At 36.6% G+C, this 13,340-nt stretch overlaps 2 protein-coding genes and 1 long non-coding RNA gene across 7 annotated transcripts in view; 2 read left to right on the top strand and 1 right to left on the bottom strand.

Annotated features, from left to right (window-relative positions):
• Nucleotides 1-4,256, top strand: part of LOC145935450 (uncharacterized) — a 30,140-nt gene extending 25,884 nt beyond the window's left edge. Inside the window, exon 4 of the long non-coding RNA XR_014425226.1 lies at nt 4,144-4,256. This is a non-coding gene — a long non-coding RNA (uncharacterized LOC145935450). The remainder of the gene's footprint in view (nt 1-4,143) is intronic.
• Nucleotides 1,665-7,386, bottom strand: LOC145935445 (protein O-mannosyl-transferase Tmtc3). Of its 2 annotated transcripts, XM_083036814.1 has the most exons (14): nt 7,195-7,386; nt 5,717-5,853; nt 5,480-5,561; nt 5,284-5,383; nt 5,094-5,209; nt 4,836-5,008; nt 4,503-4,758; nt 4,158-4,306; nt 3,741-4,053; nt 3,361-3,651; nt 3,014-3,196; nt 2,648-2,932; nt 2,201-2,505; nt 1,941-2,106 (listed from the first exon to the last, which is right to left on the bottom strand). In XM_083036814.1, exons 1-14 carry the CDS (start codon nt 7,384-7,386, stop codon nt 2,079-2,081), a joined length of 2,610 nt encoding a protein of 869 aa, XP_082892940.1. In that variant the 3' UTR covers nt 1,941-2,078. The 2 variants fall into 2 exon arrangements, with proteins under 2 accessions (XP_082892939.1, XP_082892940.1); XM_083036813.1 differs by having other exon boundaries at nt 1,665-2,505.
• Nucleotides 7,387-7,955: 569 nt separating this feature from the next.
• LOC145935444 (3'-5' RNA helicase YTHDC2) lies at nt 7,956-13,235 on the top strand. Of its 4 annotated transcripts, none has more exons than XM_083036812.1 (8): nt 7,956-8,132; nt 8,985-9,196; nt 9,293-9,486; nt 9,639-11,724; nt 11,888-12,274; nt 12,360-12,610; nt 12,694-13,031; nt 13,120-13,235. In XM_083036812.1, the coding sequence occupies exons 2-8, from the start codon at nt 9,003-9,005 to the stop codon at nt 13,129-13,131; spliced, it is 3,462 nt and encodes a 1,153-aa protein (XP_082892938.1). In that variant the 5' UTR covers nt 7,956-8,132; nt 8,985-9,002; the 3' UTR covers nt 13,132-13,235. The 4 variants fall into 4 exon arrangements, with proteins under 4 accessions (XP_082892938.1, XP_082892936.1, XP_082892937.1 ...); XM_083036810.1 differs by lacking the exon at nt 7,956-8,132 and adding an exon at nt 8,355-8,669; XM_083036811.1 differs by lacking the exon at nt 7,956-8,132 and adding an exon at nt 8,355-8,765.
• The last annotated feature ends 105 nt before the right edge of the window (nt 13,236-13,340 follow it).

Here is a 13,340-nt window from a genome sequence, read left to right as displayed (position 1 = left end):
GACCTCTGTAACATCATGGCGAGGGGGAGGATATACTCTGTCCTAATGACTGAATTCATTGTCCTAAATATTAAATCAGATGTTAAAAATAAGATATGTTTCATGGAATCGTTAGATCGGAAACTTTTTGATCATCCCCAAAATAGCGCTTATCCGAAATGGAAATTTGAAGTGGAACATCGCGGCGTCGCTTTTACAGACGTTCGGGCTGAGCCGGCGTGACTTACCAAGGATATTGTTTTCGATTAGAACAGGATCCTGATCGAGCTATAATGGGTCAACGAGCGTCTTCGGGCTTCCTGCGCGTCGCGCCGCGAAGTCGCTCGGTCCAGCAAGCGGTCGTCTCGAGGTCGATTAACGCGTTAACCTTCACGTCCAGTTACCAGTTCGCCGGATTTCGCAGGCAATACGGAATCTAATTTAGCTATTCCTAATATAGATTCTAATAATTGAAGGTCCATTTACAGAGTTCGACCATGTAAATTACGTTCAAAACAATAACACAGAGTGTCGTCGCATGTCTTCGATAGAATATATAGTGTTTACAAACGAGGGATTCGATTGAGAAAAAACAACACATTTTGCTTGCATTCTTCTATTTATTATACAATCTAGAAATCGGACAAGAATTTTTAGAATTTTGCATAAAATTATTTTTAACTATAATAATTTACCCCTCCTCTCTGCTTGGGTTTAATTTTACATGAATCTTTTTGGAAAAATATCCTTTACAAAAATATAATATATTTTAACTTGCAATATATATTCTGAAAAATTTTCTGAAATAAATCCAACATTTCAGAGTCATGCGGATATAAAATAAATATTAAAAAAAAAAAAAAATCAAACACTAATAATGTATGAAATTAAATATGCTTTAAAGGGCATGATAAAAATAATACACGTGTATATGTGAACTTAAGTAATAAAAAAAAAAGAATAATTATTGCAATTTTGTTTAATGTGTCTCGCGTAGATAGAAATAAAATAAGGAATAAAATTGGGGGTAATTCGCAGGCACCCTATATATTGTAAACTTCGTGTTTTCATTTCCATATTTATCAGACGGGACTTTTTTACATTACATACACACACCAACGCGTTAATACGTTTCGTCCGTGGGTGAGGGGCGTGATAGGGTAAAAGTCTTGTAACTTTCACATGCATGCTGTATGATGTTTCAACAGTCTGGCATCCGATGAACATGAAAGCCAACTTGATTCATTACTTTGCTACTTTACAACCCGCAACGGCTTGCTTTCGTGCTGCAATCGATAATAAGTTGCAGGTAATGCATGGACTAAATTGGCGATCGGACGATGACCTTTTGAACAAGTTATATTTGAAAAAAGTGATAAATATTATCTACGTGTCTATCTCGGATATTAAAATATATCGAATCGATAAACATAATTGAGATTTGAGTTTTACTATAATATCGTTAACATATCAATTTTTCTATATCTATAAAGCTATATACCTGAAACGTTACTAGTTAACATCTCTTTTAAAGAGATCTTCGAAAAATTTAAGATTCATATATTATAATTAATATCATTATATTAATATTATTAGAATTTATTATAATCGCGTATGATTTAAAAGTATGGAAATTGAAGGAAAAGAGAGGAGATACGTACGAGTAAAATATAAAAAATGCACAATTCTTTTAAATATATTTTATAAAATGTCCTATTTTTATACAGCATATAAAACAATACTCTGTATTTATTTTATATTCACACATTAGCTCTATATGACTGTACCACCATAACCTTTCGTTATACGCATATAACTTTACAGTATTCGGCGGATTTTACATTAACACTATGACAACGCGCTGTCCTTTGTCTGCTGAATTCCTTGCTTGCCGCTGATCGTCGCGGCTGCACTCTGATTGAACTGGTCGGACGTCGCATGTTTCGAACTGTGTTTCTGCGCGATATCTAGCTTTGTTATATCAGCGCTTATAACCCTATCGAAAACCCTGTCCGTGGTAGGTTCCACGATATTCAGTTCAGGGACTGTCGTTTGTTTGGGACTCTGTCCATCTTTCGTTTCCGTCGTACTGGCGCCGCTCATCGCTCGGGCAGGTTTTGATGGACCCTTCAAATGTATAATGTGATTATTCAAGGAATTGGTATTGCTCTGCTTACTTCCTATGTGATTGTGAACTGTCACGTGATTCGCGAAAACGGACTCAGTCTTTCCTATGAACTGTCCGCTTGACGGCTCGACGGTATTGAAGGGTATGTCCTTCACGTAACTGTTCCAAAAGGAATCGTCGAAAACGTCGGTGTCGCGTTGTTCCGGTGGTAGACGACTTATACGGTTTCTCACGATCGAAAGATGCCTTTGCACATAATCCTGATGCGGTGCTAGAGCGGCTGCGTGTTCCAGGCACTGCTCTGCTAAACTCAATTTTCCCCGTTCCACCATCACGACGCATAAATTGTGCAATCCTTGAATATTGATAGGATCCAATTGCAGTATTCTGCGATAACACTGAAATAATAATGTTAACGTTAATGGAATTGCCGATACAAATAATTCTCTCTATTGTTGGTTGTACGATATATAAGATCTCTGCATATTGTGCAAATTTTAACAAAAAAGAAAAAAAAATTAATTGCGCTTGATATCTTACATTTTCCGCAGCATCTAGATCTTTTATATTATTGATATAAATGTCTCCCAAAAGGATTAGGCCTTTCACATGATCTGGATGAAACCTGACCAATTGATTCAGAAATGGTGCCGCTTCGAGCGGACGCTGCTCATCTGCCAACAGTAATGCGAGATTGAATAACGCAGAACGGAAGTCTTCCTTCAATGCAACGGCATTGCGGAACCAGCGTTCCGCGCTACCACTATCCTGATCATCCATGGCCAACATTCCCAAATTGAAATGTACACGCTCGTTATTAGAATCCTATAATTAGGCAATAGATAAGTTCGCGTTAATAATATAATTATAGTTTTATAAACAATTGAAAAAAAAAAGCAATCATACCTTCCGTAAGAGCTTCAGAAGTCTCTCTCTAGCTACTTTACGTAATTCTGCTCGTCCCAATTCTTGGAGTAATATAGCAGAGTTCAGTAATGCTTGTTCATGCTCTGGATCAAATTCTAAAGCTTTATCCAAGTATGCCAAAGCTTGGGATGCTTTTCCTTGTTCCAAGAATACAACACCAAGCTGTGGAAATGTCAATCTTATATATATTTAGTTTAATTTTTTAATAATATCAAGTCGTTTTTTTAAAACATTTTTTTAAGCATATATATATATATATATATATATATATGTGTGTATAATGTATTTCTTTGTATGTGTTTCTGTTTTAACCATTCAATACTTACATTATAATAGATATCAGGATTATTACTGTCGTAAAATAGTGCTCGCTCATAAACTTCTTGAGCTTCCTTTGTACGATTAAGTTTAATTAAAACATCGCCGCGATTAATATATGCTTGAGTATAATCCGCGCGCATACTGATCGCTTGTCTGTATAATAAATCAGCCTCTTCTAATCTAGTTGCGTTCTTAGCTATCAAGTTAGCTAAATTAACAAACACATTTAAATGATTTGGTGCTATACGCGCTTGGTAAGATTCTCCCGGTTTCGCTTTTGGTAGTAACGACTTGGCCTAGAAAAAACAAAACAAAAAATATATGAGAATACAAGTTACATCGAAAGAGTTGGACAAGTTTGCATAAATTCAGTAATACTAATTACTTTTAAATATGCATCTTCAGCTTCCTTGAACATTTTCAGATGATTATAAGTTCGTCCGACATTAATGTGTGCTCCGATATCATCGCCTTGAACTTGTACAGCCATATTAAAAAAATTTAACGCTTCTTTAAAGCGACCTTGGCTTTCCAACGCGTGACCCACGTTATTAAATAATTTGGCATTCCTATCATTCACTTTCAAGCCGGACATGAATATCGAATATTCATCTAACCAGTCGTAATTTCTAACAAATGTTTTCGTCGTATGCGCTGCCAGAAGCGTTATAAGTAAAAATAGCACCAGCTTCTTGCATCTAAAAGATGATACGTATATTTATATAATAAAATATTTTTTCTACAATCCATAAAAGATTAATCCATACAAATTGAATTACTGTTCACAGACGAGTCAACTTACTTCTTGTCTGCTAAGATGCTCCATCCATATCCAATAAGCATGCAAAACCCCATGGATGGTGCGTACAACACTCTTTCAGCAATTACAAATCCGACCGGGAAGAAAAGATTTGACGCAGGTAAAAAAGGGAGTATCATCATAGCTAAACTCTGCAGGCATTATTTTGGAAACACAACACATACTCATTAGCTATTAGTATTGTTAATTATGAAAAATCCACACGTATACAAATGTTCTAGAGCATGCGTGATATCACATATTTTCCTTATTCCAACAAACACACACCATTATTCAATTACTTAAATTCTCTACATTATATCTAATTCTTTAATTATCTTTACTAACCATAATGAGAATAACCGATGTTTGTCTGCTACGTGTTACAACAGCTGTCACAAGCAATCCTAGTACAGTTCCATGAGTACCTAAAATTGCGAGATTACGAGCATCGGCAAAGCTTTCTACTAATGGTATCGTCCCCATTGTCCAATCACAGCACAAATCACTTGGAAGAAATAGCAGTCTTAGATTCACTGCAGCGAGATAATTATATGTAAGCTGTCTTGTTGGTGTCGCAGCAACTGATGCAGGATTGTCAAATCTATAAAAGGTATATACATATTAATTATAGTATGCAAATAAAGTTACTTACAATTACATGCATATATACAACAATACCTGGTAAATACAGGTAACTTTGAGCCCATTATATGTAACCGTAGGATAAGCAGGCTAAATGTAACAAGTGTAAGGGCGGTCAAACGTTTTGTACCCTCGCCTGACCAGGCAGGTGAAATTTTATTACCACCAAAAGCTGACTTTAGTGCTAAGAAAATATCCCTTGCTCTAACCTAAGTAAAGTTACAAATATTAAGTTAGTATAACTTTGACGTACTTGATATAATAAATGTGTAGTATTGACAAGAGATATTTTACCTTTTGTACAACAAAAATTTCATACAATACACAAACTGCTGTGGCCGTAATTCCCTGTTCCTTGCATAACATTGCAGTAAATACAAAAAACATAGATAATATTAAGGATTTCCACCCTGTAAAATACCGATATAAATAACATAATGTTCCATAATGTAAACCACATATACAGTAAAAGTCAAGTCATTACCTGTAGATCTTTTGCTTTTGCAACATTTAGTATATGTGATTAAAGCTGCCAGGTAAAATAAGGAGGACAAAGTTTCTGCCCTACCAACTACTCCTGTGACCTAGGAATATAATTATAGCCATATTTTAATTAATGATATTATTTTTGCAGGATAATAATTCAAATAATAAGTCTTCTTATTTTTGGCATTACATACTGCTTCTGTGTGTATAGGATGTACAGCAAAAAATAAAGATGACACAAAACTTGCTGCAACTGGTAGAAACATCAAACAGGTCCTGTAAACAATTTTTACGCATAATTTTCTTTTTTGTCTTTAATGCAAACTTCATAAAAGACTATTTTACATATAGATTAGAGTAACAATTTTCTATAATTCTGTATTGCAGGAAAGAGAGAGGTGTAAATTATAATAAAAGTAATGTCAACGAACCTGAAATATAATAGACATACTCCAACATGTAGAATAACATTTAGCAGATGATATCCCATAGGATCTAGTTGATGAATCAGGTAATTCCATCGAAATGTGAGAACGCAAAGTGGTCTATAAGATTTGTGCGACTGTTCCTATTGAAAAAAAATTGATAATTGATCAATTGAACACATCAACTAATTTACAATTATTATTAATAGATAAACATAAGACATATGTAGAGAAGAGATATACAAGAAAAAGATAGATGTACAAGAAAAAGATAGATTTTTTCTATACATTTTAAATAATATTAAATAATATTTAAAAATGATACATCTTATATTTTTGTGTTTAAAATAATTATGCAATTTTAATTAAGTTCATATCATATTTTCATTGCATTTAACTAAATATATATAATATAATAATTAAATATACTATGCATTTCTCATAAAAAACTGAAAAATTATGAGATAATTAAGAAATAATGAGATAAGAATATAAATTGCATATTTTGATAAATATCTTTCAATTTTTATTTTATATAGTATTATTAATGTTAGAGTATTTTTCTGATTAAACTGGATAAATATTGCTATTAATTCATATAAAATAGCTATGGTTGATGTGTAGAAAATTTAATATTGGAAAATTTATTAAGCTGACAAATTTAAAAATAATATCACGGTGAACAAATCTGTTTATTAAAGCTGCATTTTTTTTTTCTTATATCTTCTACATTTATTATAAAATCAATATACACTAAAATTGAACAAATAAAAAAATATATAAAAATATATATGTACATATAGGAAGAAAATGCAACAAAAATGAACAGATTTAAAAATTTCGAATCAGTAAAGGCGATGTTCTACACAATAGTTTTCCAGTTTTTTTTTTTTTTTTTCTTATTAAATTAATATAATTACGAAGATAATAATTATCGATATTATATATATACGAAAAAATATATTGTGCTCCAATTCTCGTGTTTTTTATTATACAAACAATAAACAAAAATTATCTATGAAGAACAGGAGCATCAAAATCTTAACTTCTAGAAATTTTATCGATTTCGATTCTTTTAAAATCAATAAAATTTCGGCGATCTCATTTATAGATGCTTTAGAGATACAGCAAAAAATCTAACGCTAATAACAATAATTACAGGGATTATTTTCGCATATCGGAGCATCGGAAATCCGGAATTCAGCTACGCTGTACCGATTTTGATCCATGTCAGACAGAATCTACGCGAGGAGACGAAAGACGAGGGAAACGGAAGATATAGAGAACGAGGGATCGGATCGGGATGAAATGGACAGGACGCTCGCGGATCAATACGCAGGGAGCCATCTATAGGGATGATGAAGAGGGGAAGAGGAGGGGAGAATCTCGAACGCGCGTCCTCCGAGGGTCGGACGTTGCTCCTCGTTCTCTCTCTCTCGCTCTCACACATATACCCACTCTTTCTCTCTCTCTTTCTCTCGCACCTTGTGCATCGGGGTACCCCAGAAGTCGTTGTAGAAGACATTCTTGAGGGGCGTGTGGGGCCTGAGGTCGCGGTTGTCCTTGATCGCCGAGATGTCGTCGAAGACGAAGCCGCATCCGAGGCTGTTGAAGTACACGGCGAGCGCGGTTACAGCCACGATCGCCGCGAGTGCTCCCCGCGCAGGCACTCCCATCACAAATAACACATCGATCGGCCGGTTGCCTTTCTCGTTCTCTCGCGCGATTCCTTCGCCGATCACTCCCACAGGAGCGGAAGGAAGAACGTGGTTCTCCCCTCGAGAACTCGCCTTCGCGCGAGCGCGTTCTCTCCCCCTCTCTTATCGGAATTACGATCCTTATCCGGACTGCTTTTAATCAACTATATAGAAAAACTCTCCACGAGAGAGACGCACGAATAATATGTCATTTCCACGCACGTCGATCGCGCGACCGCGTCCGCTTTTAGGCACATCACAACTGATCCCATTGCGCCGTGGACACCAGGCACCGTCGCGAGTGCCGGCGAGCCGAAGCGTAGCCGCGTCGCGGCATCGCCGACATAGCCGTCGTCGTCGTCGTCGTCAGCGAGGATCTGCCTGAGGAGGAGAAGACCTCTTCGTAGCTTCTCGCCGTTACTGCCTCGTCTCTAGTCTAGAGCGCGTCCTCTCACCGCGATCGAAGATCGCGGCCAGTGGGAGATGAGAAAACGCGGCGCAAACGAGTACGAGCGTACGCACGAACCGCGCACCGCTGTCGCCGCGATCGAGCTGTCAAACGGAGGACTCGCGCCGCGCGCATGCGCACGATCGCGACGTCACTGCCGCCGTGTTGCGCGCGATCCGGAAACTTAAATCGCTAGGCTTAAACAATGACAGAGAACAGTAGAATCCGACAGCTTTTTCATCATCTTCGCCTAAGGCTTGCAATTTAAAAAAGCGAGGTAAATAAAGAGAAAGATAAATAAAATGACAGAAGTAAAGAAATAGAAGAAATGTTTTATTCGCGATTTCTTGAAATTGTAATTTTTTTTTTGTTATCGTTGAATCGCTCTTTCATATGTATTAAAATGTACATATGAGTTTGTACATTATTTATTTATGTATATTTGTATTATTATAAGTATTGAATTATATAACGTCAATCTTATCCGTAGAGTATTCAAAGCGAGTACGAATATATAGCTTTAAAAAACGCAGGTGGAGCTGACGACCGTTGCTAGAAATATCGCTGTCGTGTCGTTGTCGATCAACATTTATTTCGCGATACGTTTTTGATTGTCGTTTCATTCGTTCGAATTTTTTCCTGAAGAGATAAATGCATTCTCGTGCAAGGTGAATCGGGTGCATCGTGCATCTATTAGCGAGTGAGTGCTCCTTCCGGTATAATTTCACGTACATTCCGCAAACATTATTGAGATCAACACAAGTTATATCGGAGTGAAATTCATGACCTTGCGGTGCTCCAAAGTAGTAAGAGTGTAAGCAAATTGTTCGCGTTTTTTTGTTTTTTTTTCTTTGAAGAAACTGTTGACGACTACGTTCGATGCGATCGTTCAGATTTCTCCATCTTCGAAGTAGAATTTTTATTCCCTTCTAATTGCTATCCGTTTTGTGTATCAGTTATAGAATTAATTGAATACAAATCAATATAATTAATTGAATATTTCAATATATTTTATGAAAATAATTTTTTATACTGGTGTCTCCTGTGCATAACCATTTTTTTTATTCAGATATGTTGCAGAGAATGTAATACACTTAACCTAGAATCAACATTGATTTTTTTATAACAGGTGATTTGAACATTCACTATGCCACGTAGAAAACAGCAGAGACATCGCCCTATAGGGGAGGATACCAGAATAGCAGTGAATTTAACTGTAAAAAAGTTATTGGATACTCCAGATCAGAAAGAACTAGAGTTTCCATCTTCGTACACAGCAGAAGAGAGAGCTTACATCCATGAATTAGCTAGAGAACTTGGCCTGAAATCAAAAAGCCGAGGGTATATGATCACATTACGTTTATTGAATATAATAATTACATTTTTTTAAATCTCTTCTTCAGTAGAGTTATTTTAATCTTGTCTTTCATTTTGCAGGAAAGGTATGAATCGATTCTTGACAGTATATAAAAGAGAAGGATCAACGATAGTTCAAGCTGATGCTGTGATAAAATTACGAAAACCATCGAAGCAGAGTATATATAATTTGATGCAGACCTTTCCATTAAATCACAAAGAATGCCAAGACTTGCTTCCTCCAATAGAGAGGGAGCGTCCTCTCAATAATGATGGTATGTAAAAAACTAATAGATGACAAGTATATTTATATATACTTTTATTTATAATTGAAAATTATATAGAATATTTAGCATATGTTAACATAATCATTAATTCATATAAAAACTTAGCTCCTAATTAATTTTGAACACTTTTTTTGTTGCAGTAAATACAAACACTAAGACAATGGGAAGGCTGAATAATAGCATACCGCAAGTACCTCAGTTAAAAACCAATTATGACATATTGCATTTCCGCAAGTCTTTACCAATTTTTAATGCAAGAGAAGAAGTTATTAATGCATTGAACAGTCATCAAGTGGTTATAATCGCGGGTGAAACGGGATGCGGTAAAACTACACAGGTGCCACAGTACATCTTGGAACACTATCAGCAAAAGCATCAGGCTTGTAGAATCATTTGTACACAACCCAGACGTTTATCAGCTGTCTCTGTGGCTGAAAGAGTGGCTTTCGAGAGGGATGAGAAAATCGGCCAAACGTTTGGATATCAAATAAGACTGGAAAGTAGAGTAGCTCCGAAGACTCTCTTGACATATTGTACAAATGGAGTACTACTTAGAACTTTAATGGGCGGCGATTCTGCCCTAACTACACTCACGCATATCATCGTCGATGAAGTTCATGAACGGGACAGATTCTGTGACTTTCTTCTGATAGCCTTAAAGGACGCGTTGGTTAAATATCGTTCCTTGAAACTGATACTTATGAGTGCTACAATGGATACCAGTATCTTTACAAAGTATTTTAATAAATGTACTGTCATCAATGTCCCAGGACGATCTTACGACGTGGATGTGTGTTTCCTGGAGGATATCTTGCAAATGACCGGTTACATGACAAAGGAAATGCTCATGAAGAAAAAAGAATTTTTAAAATGTAAAGATAAGCAGAAAACTTTGGAGTCGTGGAAACAATATAAACCCCAGGTTCCTAATAGAAACACCAAGAGCGAAAAGAATCTGCTGCCCGCTCCGATTTTAGCTCAACAGAGCGATCATATACCGGAAAAAGTTAAGCTAGAGCCTTGGTTGATAGAAGAAATGGACAAGAGTATTTTCGACGCTTGGGTAAATGGCAGAGAGGATAATTTTGTGCAACTCTTACATTTTATACTTTCAGAAAATGTTTCTGTGGATTATCAGCATTCTGAGACTTCTATAACGCCGCTGATGGCTGCCGCCGCTAGAGGTTGTATAAACACAACCGAGCAACTTTTAAATCTAGGGGCGAATCTTAGTTTGAGAGCCGTTAACGATTATACCGCGTTAGAATGGGCAAAGAGCAGGAATCATACCGAAAGCGCTGAATTAATCGAAGCTTACATGAAAACTTACGATTGCGCGGTACCGAATAATGAACTAGCGCATGTTGAGACAACTTCGCTTTCTGAAGAAGCTAAATTATTGCTCGACATATATCATCATACATTTAACGACGACAATATAGATTATAACTTATTGTTAGAATTGATCTTTTACATTCATTCAAAAATGCCGCCTGGTTCTATTTTAATATTTTTACCGGGGTACGACGATATTGTGACAATGAAAGAAAGAATAAATGCAGAAGAGAAAAGGATGAATCAAGGTTTACGCTACAATTTATATGTACTTCATTCGAATATGCAAACTTGTGATCAAAAGAAAGTATTTAAACCCAGTCCTCAGGGTACACGAAAGATTATCCTTTCTACAAATATATCGGAAACTAGTATCACAATCGACGATGTCGTGTACGTCATTGATTCGGGAAAGGTCAAGGAAAAGTCTTTCGATGCTATATCGAATGTGTGTACACTGAGCTCCAACTGGATATCTCAAGCTTGTGCAAAGCAGCGGAAAGGTAGAGCGGGCAGATGTAGAAGAGGATTTTGCTATCGTCTATTTTCTTCGGTTCGATACAATAACATGCAGCCTTATCAAACACCCGAGATTCTGCGATTACCGTTGCAAGAACTGTGCTTATTCACGAAACATTTAACGCCAGGAAACACACCTATAGCTGAATTCTTGGACAAAGCTTTGGAGCCGCCGTCTAATGTAGTGACCAGAAATGCAGTTCAATTATTAAAGACAATCGACGCGCTAGATCCATGGGAGGACCTCACTGAATTAGGGAGTCATTTATTAGATTTGCCGATTGAACCGAGGCTCGGGAAGATGTTGCTATATGCCGTCGTTCTAAAATGTTTAGATCCCATTTTGACAATCGTTTGCAGCTTGGCATACAAGTGAGTATACATTTAAATACATAATGCATATGAATTTAAGCTTAATTGATTTTATTTATTTTATTTATATTTAATAAATTATATATATTATTATTTATTATTATATAATATATTAACTATTTATAACTGTTCTCATTATGTTACAAAAAATAATTTATTGCAGAGATCCCTTTATATTACCGTCGCAACCATCGCAAAAGAGAGCTTTGACGGCAGCGCGGAAAAAATTCGCCACCGGAACGTACTCGGATCACATGGTAGTACTGCGAGCATTCCAGGGTTGGCAGAACGCTAGAGCGGCCGGCAAGGAACGTGCCTTCTGCGAGAAAAATTTCATCTCCGCTCCCGTGATGGAGATGGTGGTCGGAATGCGTACGCAACTACTTGGCCAATTGCGTGCGTCTGGATTCGTTAGAGCTAGGAGTCCCGGAGACATTCGGGATTTAAATTCCAATTCAGAGAATTGGGCTGTCGTGAAAGCGGCCTTGGCCGCGGGCCTGTATCCCAATTTAATTCGAGCCGATCGTGAGCATATGCAGTTACGAACGCAGTACGTATTTTGTATTTTAAGAAGCTAGCATAATTACTAACAGTCTGTAACGTTGCTGTATGTATGTGTTTATATTTTGTTGCAGAAAAGAAGTTAAGGTATTCTTCCATCCGTCGTCGACTCTGAGAGATTATCCCAAATCTCCGAGGATGACATCCGCGCAAACACATGCAGCTAATGTACAAACTTTACCATGCGATTGGCTGCTTTATGAGGAGATGAGCCGTACAGGACGTTTCTGTCACGTGAAAGTCGTTACACTCATTAATCCATTAACTGTGGCGTTATTTAGTGGACCAGCTAGATTACCAATGAATATAATCTGCGAAACTGAAGGTAAGCGACGCTCTTCCATCTTTTATATATAATTTATATTATTATAACATGATATATATTTGAACAAAAATATTGACACACAGCTGTCCCGGAAAGCGAATCAGATTCGGAAGTTGACGAATCTCATGAAGGGACTATTTTTAAACTCGATGATTGGGTGGTGTTTAAGCTCGATCCCGAGACGGCTCAATTATTCTTATATTTGCGACAGAAGTGGAACGCTTTGTTTCTCAGGCGTATGAAAGCACCGAGCAAAGCTATGTCGGCGTTAGACGAAAAGGTTATTAACGCTTTGGTGACAGTAATTACGAATGAGGAGCAAGCGTGTGGACTTCAACAGCCGGCTGGTATTGGCCAAAGGCCACGTCCATTAATTGTTGATTATTATCCCGCGAATGTTAGAAGAGACGATTATCCAGAAGTAAGTCCATAATATCTGTTTAATGCTACTGCAAATGTAATGTAGAGTGGTCGAATGAATTTTAACGTGATTTCTGCGTTTTTTTTAGAGATATTTCTAAAGTAAGAAGAGGAAATATATATAAAAGTCTGTTGTTGCGTACAATCTGCAATTTACGCATTTTTTAACAGCTAATTTTTAGCAAATAGAAATTACTGTATCTAATATGGTGTTCTATATTTCTTGAATGACTCTTTTTTGTTGATAGTGGGATATTTATAAAAGATATATAGTATGCTGATTGTATATCTATAGATATTTATTGAATGT

This window comes from Prenolepis imparis, unplaced genomic scaffold, assembly GCF_030444845.1.
Source record: "Prenolepis imparis isolate NDT839.2.m4 unplaced genomic scaffold, iyPreImpa1.0 SCAF_4, whole genome shotgun sequence".
Lineage (NCBI taxonomy): Eukaryota > Metazoa > Arthropoda > Insecta > Hymenoptera > Formicidae > Prenolepis > Prenolepis imparis.
The sequence above is the reverse complement of the archived record's forward strand: the minus strand, read 5'-3'. Positions and strand labels throughout refer to the sequence as shown.